At 40.1% G+C, this 17,616-nt stretch overlaps 1 protein-coding gene across 1 annotated transcript in view; it reads right to left on the bottom strand.

Annotated features, from left to right (window-relative positions):
* Window positions 1–17,616, bottom strand: part of ST8SIA6 (ST8 alpha-N-acetyl-neuraminide alpha-2,8-sialyltransferase 6) — a 163,678-nt gene that overhangs the window by 18,621 nt on the left and 127,441 nt on the right. Inside the window, exon 5 of the mRNA XM_027559842.1 lies at window positions 3,134–3,278. Within this exon, the coding sequence (XP_027415643.1) occupies window positions 3,134–3,278 (145 nt within the window). The remainder of the gene's footprint in view (window positions 1–3,133; window positions 3,279–17,616) is intronic.

Here is a 17,616-nt window from a genome sequence, read left to right as displayed (position 1 = left end):
ACTGGTAAATACTCAGGAATTTTGTCAGCTGGTTGTTAAACCAGTGGTAAATTATAATCACCACAATGGGGGTATCTACACTGCTGCTGTCAGGGAACCCTCCTGTCCAGTGTACAAGCACACCCCAGGACCAGTGTGCTTCTGAGCTGCCCTACAGACCCTGAGTCACCTGACTGCCCTGTGCTCCTGATGCTGAATTGGGAGATGCCAAACAAGTGATGAGAACTATGTTTCAGCACATGTGGATTGTCCCTAAAAATGAAAAATCATATTGTGCTTCTTATGGGAAAAGCACTTTTCTGAGTTGTAACTTGATACATAGAATCCATACAACAGCCTTGTGAGCATTTTACAGACAAGAAGATGGAGGCACGAGTTTAAGTAATGGCTAGACAGCAGCAGAGCTGGGATTCACACCCAGGCAGTCTGTTTCATAGTCCACTGTCATCTTACAGATGCTCTCATTCAAGGGATAAAGGTTAACTTAAGCATGTGCCTTGGGACTTCCCTGATGGTTCAGTGGTTAAGAACCCACACTTTCATTGCAGGGTGGGTTCAGTCCCTGGTTGGGGAACTAAGATGCCACATGCTGCTTGGCATGGTCAAACAATTAATTAACATAAATTTTTTAAAAATGATGTGCCTTATTTCCCTGATGGCTTTGATGCCCAGCAGAATGCCTGGCTCTTTAATGAATGGTTCTCATATACCTCTGATTATTGCAAGTCAGTGAACTTCTATTAACAGCTGTTTTCAGACAGTGTTTACTAAACAATACCCAGTAAATTCTGAACTTTACAGATAGGGTGGAATGTAAATAGGCTCTTTATGGTCCAATAGAAGAGATTACTGAGAGGAACCTATCTCCAATTAAGCACTTAATATAATGAATATTTTTCTCTGGTTTCTTGGTCAACTAGGAAGAAAAAACCCATATGTTTTGAGATCTCATGTTCAGTAAGAGATTAAATAAATGAAAATTCCAATGTCCCTTAAACCTCCTAATAAAATGCAACTTTGGGCAACTCAACAGTCTGCTTGTTGCTCATTCTGATTGTCAACCAACTTTGGGGACTTCCCTGGTGGTCCAGTGGTTATTTCCACTGTAGTGGGGCATGAGTTTGATCCCTGGTCAGGGAACTGAGATCCTGCATGACTTTGCAGTGTGACCAAAAGTAAGTAAAATATCATGAAGTGGAGAAACAAAAAAAAAAAGAAAGAAAGAAAACCAACTTTGTTGTTTCTTTTCAAGTTACTTGGCAGAGTTTTTGGAGAAAGTGACTTTACAACATTTCCCCAAAAGCATCTAACACTGCGATTTGCTCACTGTGTGCCCAGCAGAACACAGCAAGGTGGGAGTGCGGAAAGCACTTTGGATGCTGTGTCCATGGACGGGATGTTGAAGAAACACAGAAAAGTGAGTTCACTTTGCAGTTGTTACTGTATTAACTTCAGAATTTCCTCACCCCAGTTTTAAAAGTCAGCATCAATTTGGAAAATGGATGCTGTTGTTAATCTCATCCAGAATTATCAAGCTTATGTTAAATTATTCTTTTCAAGGTGCCAATTAGAAGCAAAAAATACCTGCTGTTCCTCTGCTCTGGCCAGCCTGAAGCAAGGAAAACACTAGAAAAAATGGCATGGGTGAAAGAGTTGCTCTCTGTGGACCTCCCCAAGGCCTTCTCTGATAAGGGATATAAATATTCTTTGAAAGTGAAAGTGTCAGTCACTCAGTCGTGTCTGACTCTTTGTGACCCCAAAGACTGTAGCCCTCTAGGCTCCTCTGTCCATGGAATTCTCCAGGCAAGAATACTGGAGTGGTTTGCCATTCCCTTCTCCAGGGGATCTTCCTGACCCAGGGATCAAACCTGGGTCTTCTGTACTGCAGACAGATTCTTGACCACTGAGCCATCTTTAGTTGCTATCATTTTAGCTATTAGTAATTTCAATTAATCATGAGGGGATTTTCAGAATGCTGTATGAATTGGTCCCCATTCCCTTCCAGAAAATGTGCAATATTTTTTCTCTAACACTTTATATTGATTTTGTTCGTTCCCAGAAAATTATACTTCCCTTTAATTGTAATCTTTTTTGAAAAAAACTGGAACAACTTCCATACAATAAAACAGTCAAAAGAAGTCAAATGACCAACATAACGGAATTAATTGTAAGAACTGAATATTCTACAGTTGGTAAACTGCATATATAAAGTGATCCCATTTTGACCACTGATGTGGCCTAACTGCTTTTCATGAAATCATAAAAAGATGTCTGAAAGTACAGTTTATTAGCAGTGGGATATTCTTCATGAGAAAAATTTCCCCCAAGTTTGGATTTATATTGTAATGATAATGTATCATTACTTAGTTTAATAAATGAAAATACAATGAATGCATCTATGCACTGGGAAATGTTCTAGGAACTTGGGATATATCAGTGAACACACTAGATAAAAATCCCTGACTGAGAAAAAAAGGATAAAAATTATCTTTTCTACTATTGATTTCATTGTTATATTTTTCATTTTTATCTGTCCTTCCTTCATATCTAACTATATCACTTTCACCATTTGTTTTTATGATCATCTTTGTCAATTTGAGTTTCTTAATTACATATATTTTAAATCTTTCTCAGATTGCTTCCCACAAACTAAATTCATCTTAAATTTTAAAATTAAAAAAAAAAAAATCCCTGTCTAGTGGAAGCAATGTTTACTAACCAGGAATTCTAATGTATTTACTTCCCAAAGATTAGTCACATAAACCTGCAGTTCTCTGTGAAAAAACTGAGTTAGTCACCAAAACTGACAAGTGGAAGAACCAGGTAAAAAATGGTTATCTCCCCCAAGTCCTGGTAATTACTATGCAGAAAGCCCAATACTTCATCTCATACTAGGATGAGTCATGAAGACTCAAGGTCTAGAAGAGTTTATTATTTAAGATACAAATACCATTCCTTGCAGAGCCACAAGGATTCAAAACTGCCTGCTGAAAATGGACCGCCGTACGTATCTTACACATCAGAGTGTGGCATTTTAATGAATCAACTCCTCCATTTTTATGTTATTACTTCATCTGAGACAATGTTCACCCTAAATGGTGACACAAAGAAACCACAAGAAATTTTCACTCACCACTGGCAACATATCAAAAATGTTTTCTTTAATTTGGATTTTGCTTTTACTTTCCACCTCATACGTCATGTTGGTCCCAATGGGAGTGTTGTTTTGAGAAACAATGAAGTTTTGAACAGCATCACAACAGGAAGCGAGTTTTGCTCTGTGAAGGATAAGGATACAAATGAGTCAAGGATTAAGATTAAGAAATCCAAAATAGAGATGAGGAGGGAAAATGCAGAAGAGAATTTTGCCATATTGACTTTCAGAGAGAAGATACCTCATTCACAAGGTATCTTTATCTTTATCTCATTCCATTCTAACTGGCCCTGGATGGGGCAAGGATAAAATAGCAAACACCACTAATGTACTCACACTCAGGTAAGGACTGAGTCACCCATAGGAAATGCTGAGTATATAATGGTTTATATATAAAGACTTGGGACTTCTCTGGTGGTCCAGTGGTAAAGAATCCACCTGCCAATGCAGCGAACATGGATTCGAGCCCTGCTCCAGGAAGATCCCACATGCCGTAGAACAACTAAGTCCATGTGCCACAACTATTGAGCTGTGCTCTGGAATCTGGGAGCCACAACTACTGAGCCCACGTGCCCTAGACCCCGTGCTCTGCAACAAAAGAAACCACCACAATGAGAAGTCTGTGCAATGCAACTAGAGAGTGACTCCCACTTGCCTCAACTAGAGAAAGTCCTTGCACAGCAACAAAGACCCAGTGCTGCCAAAAATAATTAAGTAAATAAATATATAAAATAAATATAAAGACTTCTTTCTCATGATAATGTTGTAACCACAAAAAGAAAATGATAGAATACTTTCTAATTATTTTATTAAAAAGTATAGAAATCAAATTAAGACCAGTATCACACACCATCACCAAAGCAATACGTAATCATTTATTACAAGACAATTTCAACAAAAAGAAGCACCATTCAACAGTGATTTTTTTCAAGCTTCATTGAAGTATAATTCACAAATACAGGGAATTCCCTGGTGGTCCAGTGGTTAGGACATTATGGCAGAGGGCCTGGGTTCAATCTCTTGGTCAGGGAACTAAGATCCTGCAAGCCATGCAGCGTGGCCAAAAAAAAAAAAAAAAAAATTCACAAATGCAAATTGTTTATGTTCATGTTTTGATACTCACACATATTGTATATTCATCACCATAATCAAACTAATCAACATATTCCATCACTCCACATAGTTATCTTTCTTTTTTTTTATGGTAAGAATACTTGAGATTTACTTTCTTAGCAAATTGCAAGTATACAGTACAGTACAGCTAACCATAACTGCACTGATGCACATTAATAGAGTGAATTTTTAAGTGAGGCGAATTTAAAGCTGCCATTCTTTAGAGAAAGTTTAGAGTAATTTAGAGCCAAGCAATGTCTGTTAACTGTTCTAGTGGAGTGACACCTTACTGCCAGAATGCAGACCCAGAAAGGTCCTTCCAGGGATCATCTGAGTTTACCCCCAACTTCTGGCAGGTGAATCTAGAACCACTCAGAATTTACATTTTGCAAGTGTAATTCTCCAGAGATGTAGATTCCATATAATCTCTTGATCATAATTTCATAACCTTGAAGTCAAGAGACTCTGTCATTTGCAAAACTGAACTCTCTTTCTTAAATCCACTTCTCTGGTTAGTTTCTCACAGAATCTTTCCATAAAAACACTTCATGTAAATGAAAATGGTAATCATCAAGCAAAGCTTGAACTTTTTCCATCTTGATGCATTTAGAGAATTTCCTCTTCTCTCAGATTTTTTCCTAAGACCGGTTTTCACTAAAGTCATCCTGTTCATCTTTAAACCTTTACATATTTCTCTGTTCACTTAAAAATATATATTATAGTTGGGTCCTACATAGCACAAGGAACAGTGAATACTCAGTGGGTATTGATACCCTAGATTCCCAACTGGTTCTTCTACACTGCACATTTTTTAACTGGTTTTGGTCCTGAAGGGTATACTTTTATATATGTTCCTACTGAACTTGTTTCTTTTGAAAAAAATACAACACTCTGGTCTATCATGGTCATTTAAAAAAATATTTATTCATTTTTTTGACTGTGTCAGGTCTTAGTTGCAGCACATGGTATCTTTAATTGTGGTGGATGGGATCTTAGTTCCTTGACCAGGGATGGGATTAAACCTGTGTCCTCTGAACTGCAAAGTGAATTCTTAACCACTGGACCACCAGGGAAGTCCTGTTCATTTTGAATTACATTCCAGTCATCTTGGATTCCAATAATTTTCAGGGTATGAAAAGTCAGTGCTATGATATTATTTGAACTGTAAAAATCAAGATTTTCAAATGAATTCTTATAAGTCAGCTTATCTTATTAAAATAGTATCCCTCTCTGTATTTCAGAACCTACCATTTCTAAAAGTGAGATCATGGAGAACAACAAAAGAAAACATTGAAAAAGAAATGATGTGTCATCAAAAACATGATAGTATTCTTAATGATAAATTTAATTTCATAACAATTCATGTGACATACTGCAAACTCAGAAATCCTTATGTATTTATAATTTTAAATATCTCTTACAAAACATGTTGAGAAAGGCAGTAGAATAGATTCTCAAGTACTGTCTACAAGTAATTTAATTTCTCTAAGGATATATGGTGCTTGAAAGAATATTGCATCATACACACACAAAAGCACTAAGCAGAGTACCCTTTGTGGGATTTTAAATAGTTTTTTTCTGGGAGTTCCCTGGTGGGCTACTGGTTAGGATTCAGTGCCTTCAATGCTGTGGCCTGGATTCAATCCTTGGTCAGGGAACTGAGATACTACAAGCCATACAGTGCAGCCAAATTTTTTTTCTAATTTTCTGAAATTATATTCTCAATTATAAAAATTTCAAATCCACGGGAAATTTGAAAGAACTGGACAATGTGCATTTGAATAATGACCAGATAGACTCCACAAGTAATTTTTTTTTTTACTGTATTTGCCTTAATGTGTATTTACCCATCAATTCACATTTGCTGTTACAGATATTACAATTCAAAGTAAATTGAAGGTATCAGTAGACTTCAGCCCTAAATACTTCAGCATGTATAACATTATTATGTATTTGGGGGTAGAATTTACATACAATAAAATCCCAAGTGTATTCAATGAGTTTTGAGAAGTGCAGAGACCCCTGTAACCCAATCCTCTATCAAGATATAGAATATTACCAACTCTACCAAACAATTTCTCAAACTCTTCTAGTCCACCTCCAGTCCAACCCCACCTCAAGTCAACACCATTCGTGATCTTTTTTTTTTTTTTTTACCAAACATTAGTTTTGCCTGTTCCAGAATTTATATAAGCATAATCATATTAACACAACATTTTAAATCAATTGTACTCTAATAAAGTTTTTTGTATTTAATTAATTTAAAATATCATATCATATATATACTTTTGTGTAAGGCTTCTTTCACTTGGTATAAATGTTTCTGCCATTCATGTATGTTGCTGTGTATGTTGGTAACTTGTCCCTTTTTATTGCTGGAGTCATGTTCCATTGTCTGAATGTATCAGAATCGATTTAGCCATTCCTTCCTTGCACTTTTAAAGAAATCACTATCAAAAATCAATGTTAACTTTGTTGTGTAGCAAAAAGTACAATATCACAACATCGTAAAGCAATTATATGCCAATGAAAAAATAAAAATAAAAAGAGGGGGGAAAATCAATGTTAAACATCTAAACACTCATAATAACTTCCCAGGAAAAACATCAGAATAATTATCCAAAACATCATTTTTGTAGCCTATGTTGGGTCACTTACTAATGTGACACTTTAAGCCTTTATAGTCAGTGGCAGAATTATAAATTTACGCTCTTTGTCATTTCCCAGTTCATCTACAAGGTAAAGATCCCTGTAACAGCCAGTGCTAGTATAGAGCTGAGATGCTTAGAACAAACAAAACAAAATAAAACTTTATTTCTGTTATTCCATTTTCCATCATTCCTAAAAACAAAGTCAATTCTAACCCTTGGTGACTCCAAAGTCAACCTGATGCACTCACAATAATGAGCATGGCAATTTCCCCCTCTATGCATAAAAAGAACAAAAGTGAAGTCGCTCAGTCGTGTCCGACTCTTTGCGACCCGTGGACTGTAGCCCACCAAGCTTGTTCTTTTTATGCATAAAGGGGGAAATTGCCACGCTCATTATTGTGAGTGCATCAGGACAAATAAGAAATAAAGGACACTGATGGTATTACCTGGATGTGATGGTGAATTTCATCATCAACTTAACTGAGCCAAGTTGCTCAGAGAACTGGCAAAACTATTTTGGGGGGTGTCTGTGAGAGTGTTTCAGGAATGAATTAGCATTTGAACCCATAGACAAAGTCAAAAAGCTCACCCTTTCCAATGCAGAGTAAATATTCAGCCAGATTGGCATTCACAAACCCATCCCTGTAAAGCACTGTACTTTCCAGAGCGTTGCACATTTAGTATGAAGTAGAACATAAAATTATTCCTATTTTAGAGATGAGAAAACAGGAGTTGAGAGTTTACTGTGATAAGACCAAGGTTGTTACCTTACGTTAACTTACATTTTCTAACATTCACTTCTCTGCAATTTACATTAGAGTACATTGGGTGGGTAATGCTTGACTTTGAGCTTTTTCCGTTAGAATGCTTTCCAGAAGGCACCAAACGACATAGTGGCTCCCAAAATAATGCTGGTAGCACCTCGCTGACAACCTGTCCAGACACAACTCAAAGACTGCAAAAAATCTTACATGTGAATGCTTCAAACCCTCTATATAACTGAGACATTCAAGGTTCTTGTTTTACACAGAGGGTGTCCATGGTCGCCGATGGACGGGATCAGGGTTATCAAGTGGTCCAGACACTGTGTCCCAGAATTTAATGGAAAAGAAACCCCTGGCTTGATGATGATCTAATCCTGCTCCGTCATGCTTTCAGCAACTTTATCCACACAATCCAGTTCCAAAAAGAAATCTACTCCCTTCCACCTCCAGGAAAAGACTGCTGCTGCTGCTGCTAAGTCACTTCAGTTGTGTCCAACTCTGTGCGACCCCACAGACAGTGGCCCACCAGGCTCCCCCGTCCCTGGGATTCTCCAGGCAAGAACACTGGAGTGGGTTAGGAAAAGACTGGAGACCCTCTATACTGCACAGATTTCCAAATCTAGAAACAGCTTACTTCCTTTCAGAGTGCTTCACTCTTGAGAGAGTCAGTTCCTAGGCAAGATGATAAGAAGTCCAAGGTCCCTGAGGAGAAGAAAGGGGTCCCGGGCTCTTGAGGAGGAGATTGGAATCTGGAGTTCTCAAGGAAAAGGACAAAAAAAAATTTTTTTTCTTTAAGCCCAGAGCTGATGACTGCACAACAAAACAACTTATCTTAAAAAAAAAACAAAACAAAACAAAAAAACAACTTATCTTGCTCAAGGATATGCTTTTCTTTAAACTCTGTACCAATGATTATATAACAACAATGTACCCTGCTTGAGGACATGTTTCTCCTTCTTGAGAATCTTCTGACTAATCCTGTCACCTTAGAATGTATATTATGGGAGCAGGTCTAGTAAGATCTTTCTATTATTAGTTCTAATCCTGTTATCTTCAAATATTTATTGTGGGAGTGGGTCTGTTAAGACCTTTACAGCCTTGAGACATTCTTTTGATTTATTGTTAATAACCAATTGAAAAGTGTATAGCTCTGTTGCTAAGACTAGCAAGGGGGGCACTCTCCGTCCCTCTTCTGATGTCTATGTCAGAAGCTCTCCCTGTCCCTTTTTATACTTTAATAAAACTTTGCTATACAAAAGCTCTTGAGTGATAAAGCCTGGTCCCTGGTCCTGAAACTAAATCTTCTTCAGAGATCACAAATCTGACATAGTTCACCATAAGCTATCACTCTCAAGAAGTAGGTTGGTCAAGGCTTAATACTTTTAGCCTTGACCTATAAAGGTGGAATCTGAAGATGTACAAGTTGCATCACAGTTGGTCTAATGAAATACTTTGGAGGCAGAGATTTTTGTTCAAATTGAAGAAATTCCTTTTTCTTTTACCACTATAGGTGCTGAGTGTTTCCCTGGTTTTCATCTTCACTTTTTTTTCCAGTTCATTTTGAGTCCCTGGTCAAAATTCTTTAGTTTTAAATGGGATGCTTCCCAGATTTCCATGAAATGTTAATGATGGCTTAAGGCTCACAGTGTACAAGACACTATAGGACACTGAATACTAACTACCCAAGTGTCCCAGCCCAGGGCTCACAGGCCTGTCTTCTGTTTATCAAACTCTCTGAGACTCCCTAATGAGACATGTGGCAGGCAGGGTAAGTCAGAGACTAAAGAGCTGCCTTTTTCTGGGATCCATTCCTTAAGAGTCTAATGAGGGTCCTAGGAAAAGGAGTTTTAAAACATAAGTACCTGCACAAATCAAGGGACTTATTTACCATTGCAATCTGAGAGCACGTTTTTAAGTCCAATTTGTTCGTAAGTTCAACAAAGTTAGCCTAGGTACCCAACTAGCATGATTGGCTGTATTTTACTGTACTGTCAAAGGTTTATAATACTTTTCACACAAATAATATGTAAGAAAGAAACACAAAAAGTAAATAAAAACGTTTTAAATCTTACAGTACAGCATCTTGAAAAGCATGCTGGATATGTGAACTAACTTACACAATTGGACATGAAAATGCAAGTTCGTATCTCTGAAAGCTTAAAACTTGAAGGTTCGTATGTAGGGGCCTTACTATAAAGGGAGACAAGTAAGGCAGAGAAAGACACTGAGAAACAGAAAACAGGGCATGTGGAAGCTGGGAGGAGAAAGAACATGAAACATGCAAATTGCTGGAAGAAACTCTGGCTGGCATTGGAAGGTAGAGTGCGTGGTAGGGAACCGTGAAGAACTGCATCAGGACAAGTCTCAGAAGTAAGATAAGGGGAACAATTCCACTTCTTTCTATGGGAAAGAACAAGTCATTGAAGGTCTAGTTATGGCAAGGACACAGTGAGATCTGCCAGGGTCATCCCCTAGCTCTAGTGGGGAGGACAAGTCAGGGGAGGGGGGATTGAATAAACTGGTGTGGTCAGTTAGGAGGATATGGCAGTGACCCAGTACTGAAGATGGTCTCCAAAGATGACCACTACCAGTTCCTTCTCTTCCTATGCATGCTTGGTATTCCTCATATTAAGAAATAAAATCTCAAAGCCCTTCCCTCGAATCTGGGCTGGCCTCTGTGACTCTTGTGATCAACAGAACACAGCATAAGTGGTGTTCTGGGTCATAAAAATCTTGGGGCTTCTGCCTGAGTCTCCTGGAACATTCAGTCTCTGGACAGGAAGCTGTAAGAAGCACAGGTCACAAGCAAAGTGTCTCTTGCAGGCAATATAAATGGCAGCCCTCGCTGAGCTCCTACGAAAGTCAACATCAACCACCAGCTGTGGGAGCAGGCCACTGTGGGGGTCCAGCCCAGCCCAGGCCAACCACCGACTACAAAACATAAGACAGCCCTCGATGAAGAGTCCCCCAGCTCAGCCCAGTCAGCCAATGGAACTGTGAGAGAGTATGAAATCATTGCCTTAAGTCAACTGCCTTTCGTTTTTGTGTTTTTTCTTGGCCAAGCTGCACAGGATGTGGGATCTTAGCTCCTTGACTAGGGATCAAACCTGTGCTCCCTGCAGTGGCAGCACAGAGTCTTCACTACTGGACTGCAAAGGAAGTCACAAGTCATCAATTTATAATGCAGCAACAGACAACCAGAACACCAGTTAGGCGATAACTAGAGGTAACAGTTGGAGAAGGCCATGGCACCCCACTCCAGTACTCTTGCCTGGAAAATCCCATGGATGGAGGAGCCTGGTAGGCTGCAGTCCATGGGGTCGCTAAGAGTTGGACATGACTGAGTGACTTCACTTTCACTTTTCACTTTCATGCATTGGAGAAGGAAATGGCAACCCACTCCGGTGTTCTTGCCTGGAGAATCCCAGGGACAGGGGAGCCTGGTGGGCTGCCGTCTATGGGGTCGCGCAGAGTCAGACACAACTGAAGCGACTTAGCAGCAGCAGTAGGGGTAACAGTTGAGATCCTGAGCAGCTCTTATCAGTTAGGGCTCTCCAGAGAAGCAGAAATAAGAGTCAATTAACACTGATATCTATCTATATAGATTTATTTTAGGGAATTGACCCATGCAGTCATGGGGGCTGGCAAGTCTAAACTCTGCAGGGCAGGCTGGCAGTAGTTGATGCTGCAATCCTGAAACAGAACATCTTTTCTGGGAAACTTCAGTTTTTGCTTTTAAGGAAATCAGTTGAATGAAGGAGGCCTACTCACATTATCAAGGGTTATTCTCTTTACTTCAAGTCAACTGCTGGTGGATGTAAAGCACACACTCACGGCAATGTCTGGATTCACGTTTGATTAAATACTGACTGGGTACTAGAGCCCAGGAGCAAGGAAACAAAGAGAATTAACCATCATGGTAACCCAGACCCAAGCAGTGGTGGGGAGTGGAAAGAAGGAAGTGGCTTTGAGACATAGTTGGGAGGTGAAATAAAGTCTGGTGATGGACTGCAAATGGGTACTGAAGGGAAGATATCCAGGGTAAGGCACAGGTTTCTGATCACGGTTACTAGGAGGAGGTGGTGCTTCCTTCGACACAGGGAACCCTTAAACCAAAGCAGGGTTGGGGGCACTGCCTTTTCATAATGTGTGCGTGCATGCTAAGTCACTTCAGTCATGTCTGACTCATTGAGACCTTATGGACTGTAGCCCACAAGGCTCCTCTATTCATGGGATTCTCAAGGCAAGAATACTATAGTGGTTTGCCATGCCCTCTTCCAGGGGATCTTCCCGACCTAGGGATCAAACGTGCGTCTCTAATGTCTCCTGCATTAGCAGGTGGATTCTTTAGCACTACCCGGGAAGCCCTCATAAAATGGTAACCTGTTATTGTTTTCACTCATCCCAAGTCTCATAAAGATAAAATGAGGTCACAAGGCAGGAGTGGAATGAGAAGTCAGATTGTGAAAAAGTGGGGTTGCAAAGTCTTTGAAAACAGGAGAGGGACTGGACCTTCTGGCTGGCTCCCGAGGCCGTTCTGAATGAGCACAAAGCGATGAGCAAACTAACCTCCCGAATCTCTCCAAGCACCCCAGCATAGGACTGGCTCCTGACTTTTAAAAATTGTTCCATTAAAGTTAATAGCCAATTACATAAGTGTGGAAAACACAAGTTCTAAAAATACAGAATCAGCTGTAAAGATGAATGTTGAATTTTTGGAATATATTTTACTTTGCAGACCAAAAAAATCCAGGTCACAGTCATTATTATTCAATGTGTGAAGGAAATGTGAAAAATCCATTCATTTCTACTTTTATTTAGTTAGATATTTTGGAAAGGAAGTAAAAAAAAGGAGTAAGAATTTTTTTCCTTTTCCAGACACTGTCTGACAGCATATTTAAGATTCTTAAGTAACACTCTGAACCCTATGGAGATGGAATTTTATCATTATAAGGCTGGATCAATCTGATGTGTAATTGCACCAGGGTGCTGTTCTGTAAAGCATTTCTTCAGGAAAATGGTCCCTGTATATTTTGCACTGACACCATTTTCTTTTATGAAAGATCTCATTATGTCATGGTCTTTAAACTTACCAAACCAAGTCCTAATTGTGTGCTTCAGTGATAAGCATTCCAAGTGTCCAGCAAAAGGCTCCTGCACAAATGGAGAGACAGTAGGAAGCCAGTTCTGCTCATGGTCATTTCATGAACCTGATTCATGTGGACAAACGGGCCACATATGCTCCCAGCAGCCACTGCTATGGCTGCCCTCTCAGGCACTCTCCCAGGTCAGGCCTAGCAGCTCACTGAGGAATTCATCATCTTCTGCTTTTTTGGCTTCAGCCCCAGACTCACCTTCTGTTTCTGTCTGGCCTCTGGGAACTGGGCACTTGTGTTCCTGCCTTTCAGTTCAGTTCAGTCAGTCATATTCAACTCTTTGCGACCCCATGGACTACACCACGTGATGCTTCTGCTTCTGGTGATGAACTGCTTCCCTGTTCATCACCAACTCCTGGAGCTTGTTTAAATTCTTGCCCATCAAGTCAGTGATGCCATCCAACCATCTGGTCCTCTATCCCATCCCCTTATTCTCCTGCCATCAATCCTTCCCAGCATCAGGGTCTTTTCCAGTGAGTCAGTTCTTTGCATCAGGTGGCCAAAATATTGGAGTTTCAGCATCAGTCCTTTAAATGAATATTCAGGACTGATTTCCTTTAGGATTGACTGGTTGGATCTCCTTGCAGTCCAAGGGACTCTCAAGAGTCTTCTTCAACACCACAGTTCAAAAGCATCAATTCTCTGGTGCTCAATTTTCTTTATAGTCCATTCTCACATCCATACATGACTGCTGGAAAAACCACAATTTTCACTAGACAGACCTTTGTCACAAAGTAACATCTCTGCTTTTTTTTTTTTAACATCTCTGCTTTTTAATACGCTTTTTAATAATATAAAAGAGACTAGGACCTACGGTATAGCACAGGAAACTCGACTCAATACTCAGTCAGTTAGTTCAGTTGCTCAGTCGTGTCTGACTCTTTGTGACCCGCAGCACACAAGGCCTCCCTGTCCATCACCAACTCCCAGAGTTCACTCAAACTCATGTCCATCAAGTCGGTGATGCCATCCAGCCATCTCATCCTCTGTCACCCCCTTCTCCTCCTGCCCCCAATCCCTCCCAGCATCAGAGTCTTTTCCAATGAGTCAACTCTTCGCATGAGGTAGCCAAAGTATTGGAGTTTCAGCTTCAGCATCAGTCCTTCCAATGAACACCCAGGACTGATCTCCTTTAGGATAGACAGGTTGGATCTCCTTGCAATCCAAGGGACTCTCAAGAGTCTTCTCCAACACCACAGTTCAAAAGCATCAATTTTTCGGTGCTCAGCTTCCTTCACAGTCCAACTCTCACATCCATACATGACCACTGGAAAAACCATAGCCTTGACTAGACAGACTTTTGTTGGCAAAGTAATATCTCTGCTTTTCAATACAGTATCTAAGTTGGTCATAACTTTCCTTCCAAGGAATAAGCGTCTTTTAATTTCATGGCTGCAGTCACCATCTGCAGTGATTTTGGAGCCCCCCAAAATAAAGTCTGACACTGTTTCCACTGTTTCCCCATCTATTTCCCATGAACTGATGGGACCAGATGCCATGATCTTCGTTTTCTGAATGTTGAGCTTAAGCCAACTTTTTCACTCTCCTCTTTCACTCTCATCAAAAGGCTTTTTAGTTCCTCTTCACTTTCTGCCATAAGGGTGGTGTCATCTGCATATCTGAGGTTATTGATATTTCTCCCAGCAATCTTGATTCCAGCCTGTGCTTCATCCAGCCCAGCATTTCTCATGATGTACTCTGCATATAAGTTAAATAAGCAGGGTGACAATATACAGCCTTGACGTACTCCTTTCCCAATTTGGAACCAGTCTGTTACTCCATGTCCAGTTCTAACTGTTGCTTCTTGACCTGCATACAGATTTCTCAGGAGGCATGTCAGGTGGTCTGGTATTCCCAACTCTTTCATTATTTTCCAGTTTGTTTTGATCCACACAGTCAAAGGCTTTGGCATAGTCAATAAAGCAGAAGTAGACGTTTTTCTGGAACTCTCTTTCTTTTTTGATGATCCAACAGATGTTGGCAATTTGATCTCTGGTTCCTCTGCCTTTTCTAAATACAGCTTGAACATCTGGAAGTTCTCAGTTCACGTACTGTTGAAGCCCTGCTTGCAGAATTCTGAACATTACTTTACTAGCATGTGAGATGAGTGCAATTGTGTAGTCATTTGAATATTCTTTGGCATTGCCTTTCTTTGGGATTGGAATGAAAACTGACCTTTTCCAGTCCTGTGGCCACTGCTGAGTTTTCCAAATTTGCTGGCATATTGAGTGCAGCACTTTCACAGCATCATCTTTTAGGATCTGGAATAGCTCAACTGGAATTCCATCACCTCCATTAGCTTTGTTCATAGTGATGCTTTCTAAGGCCCACTTGACTTCGCATTCCAAGATATCTGGTTCTAGGTGAGTGATCACACCATTGGGGTTATCTGGGTCATTAAGATCTTTTTTGTATAGTTCTTCTGTGTATTCTTGCCACCTTTTCTTGATATCTTCTTTCTGTTAGGTCCATACCGCTTCTGCCCTTTATTGTGCCCATCTTTGCATGAAATGTTCCCTTGGTATCTCTCATTTTCTTGAAGAGATCTCCAGTCTTTCCCATTCTATTGTTTTCCTCTATTTCATTGCATTGATCACCGAGGAAGGCTTTCTTGTCTCTCCTTGCTATTCTTTGGAACTCTGTATTCAGATAGATATATCTTTCCTTTTCTCCTTTCCTTTAGCTTCTCTTCTTTTCTTAACTATTTGTAAGGCCTCCTCAGACAACCATTTTGCCTTTTTGCATTTCTTTTTCCTGTACAGTGTCACGAACTTCCATCCATAGTTCTTCAGGAACACTTTGTATCAGATCGAATCCCTTGAATCTACTAGTCACTTCCAGTGTATAATCATAAGGGATTTGATTTAGGTCATATGTGGATGGTCTAGTAGTTTTCCCTACTTTCTTCAATTTAAGTCTGAATTTAGCATTAAGGAGTTCTTGATCTGAGCCAGTCAGCTCCCAGTCTTGTTTTTCTGACTGTATAGAGCTTCTCCATCTTTGGCTGCAAAGAATATAATCAATCTGATTTCAGTATTGACCAGCTGGTGATGTCCATGTATAGAGTTGTCTCTTGTGTTGTTGGACAAGGGTGTTTGCTATGACCAGTGCGTTTTCTTGGCAAAACTCTGTTAGCCTTTGCCCTGCTTCATTTTGTACTCCAAGGCCAAATTTTCCTGTTACTCCAGGTATCTCTGACTTCCTACTTTTGCATTCCAGTCCCCTATGATGAAAAGGACATCTTTTTTGGGTGTTAGTTCTAGAAGGTCTTGTAGGTCTTCACAGAACCTGTTCAACTTCAGCTTCTTCAGCATTAGCGGTTGTGGCATAGACTGGGATTACTGTGATATTGAATGGCTTGCCTTGGAAACAAACACATATCATTCTGTTTTTTTGAGATTGCCCCCAAATACTGCATTTTGGCCTCTGGTTATCTCCACACCCTGACTTTTTATCTGCCCTCAGGCTTTGCTCAAGGGTTCCTATCCCATCCTACCCTGAACTTGCCAGCCCTTTATTTCATCCCCACGGGTGGGTGGGGGGCAGAGGGGTTGTACATAATTTGGGTAAAGAATGGAATGCAGAACTCTGTGCTCTGCCTCCATAGGCTGGTTAATTTTAGGTAACTCAGAGTCATTCCTTGTTGGACCTCAGAGTGTGTCACAAACATGATTTGAGCAGCCTTCTTGAAAAGGAGGGACATGCCAGAGAGGGTTCCTATAAAGGTAAGTCCTTTTCTACTGCAATTAATGCAGAGGAAGATTCCAACCTAGAAACCTGAAGCCTAGTATTTTCTGCCCTATAATCCATTTCCCAACATTTAAAGATCAAAGAAAGTTCTAGTAGAACACACAGAATAGAAAGTGCTTGCTCTTATCAAATGGATGGTATAATCCCAAGAAAATGCATCTCAGAAGCAAAAGTGGGACTTCCAAATGTTTACGCATCTCTCCAGGCAGAGGACTGGACCTGAAACAGCTTTGCTGCTACTTACAGCTTGCTGTGTTTATTACAGATGCCAAGGCTATAAATTATTTTCAATAAAATATTAATTGCAAGCTAGGAAAATGATATTAAACAAATGATAATAATAATACTAGTGGGATCCATATTAGCAAAAAGATGCACATGCATGTTGGGGAGGGTCCAAGGAGGACAATTCAGAAGAAAAAAACATGATAATTGGCCAAATGTAAACAAAGACCCAGAAGGCCTGCCCTATGTAAGTGATTTAAATTATCTCTTTATGTGCTCCTCCTCATTAGGGAGGATACCCATACCCTTTCTCTCTGGGTGTGTATTTCTATATAGCTTCTGTGCTCCTCATTCAGGACTTTTGCACTCCTCTCCAGGTATGTATTTCTGCCCTGCTTTTGATGTACATAAATAAACTTGTTTCTCTGCGTGCTCTCCCATATGTTGTGCTGTGTCTCTAATAATAAACTGTTTTGCAGTTTTTGCCTCCTTGAAACATTTTTGCTTTCAAATGGGGTAAGAATCAGGGAACTTTGCTTCTAGTCTCTACCCCTGGTAGACTGGCAGCTAGGTTCAATCCCTGGACAGGGAAATAAGATCCTGTCTTATTTCAAGACTACTGTCCTTCTGAAAACATTTTCACACACAAAATGGAAGTCCATACTTGTATAGCATTCTGAAGGAGAATCGTGTCACAGGACAGCAGCAATGACTCCATGTGAGGGTATGGGGAAGGCCTTCCTGGGCAGAGATGACGGATTTGGGATCTGAAAGATTACTGCATGTGAACAGGGGTGTGGGGG

This window comes from Bos indicus x Bos taurus, chromosome 13 (genome assembly GCF_003369695.1).
Source record: "Bos indicus x Bos taurus breed Angus x Brahman F1 hybrid chromosome 13, Bos_hybrid_MaternalHap_v2.0, whole genome shotgun sequence".
In the NCBI taxonomy this organism is placed as follows: Eukaryota; Metazoa; Chordata; class Mammalia; order Artiodactyla; family Bovidae; genus Bos; species Bos indicus x Bos taurus.
This window is presented reverse-complemented; position numbering and strand designations above follow the sequence as displayed.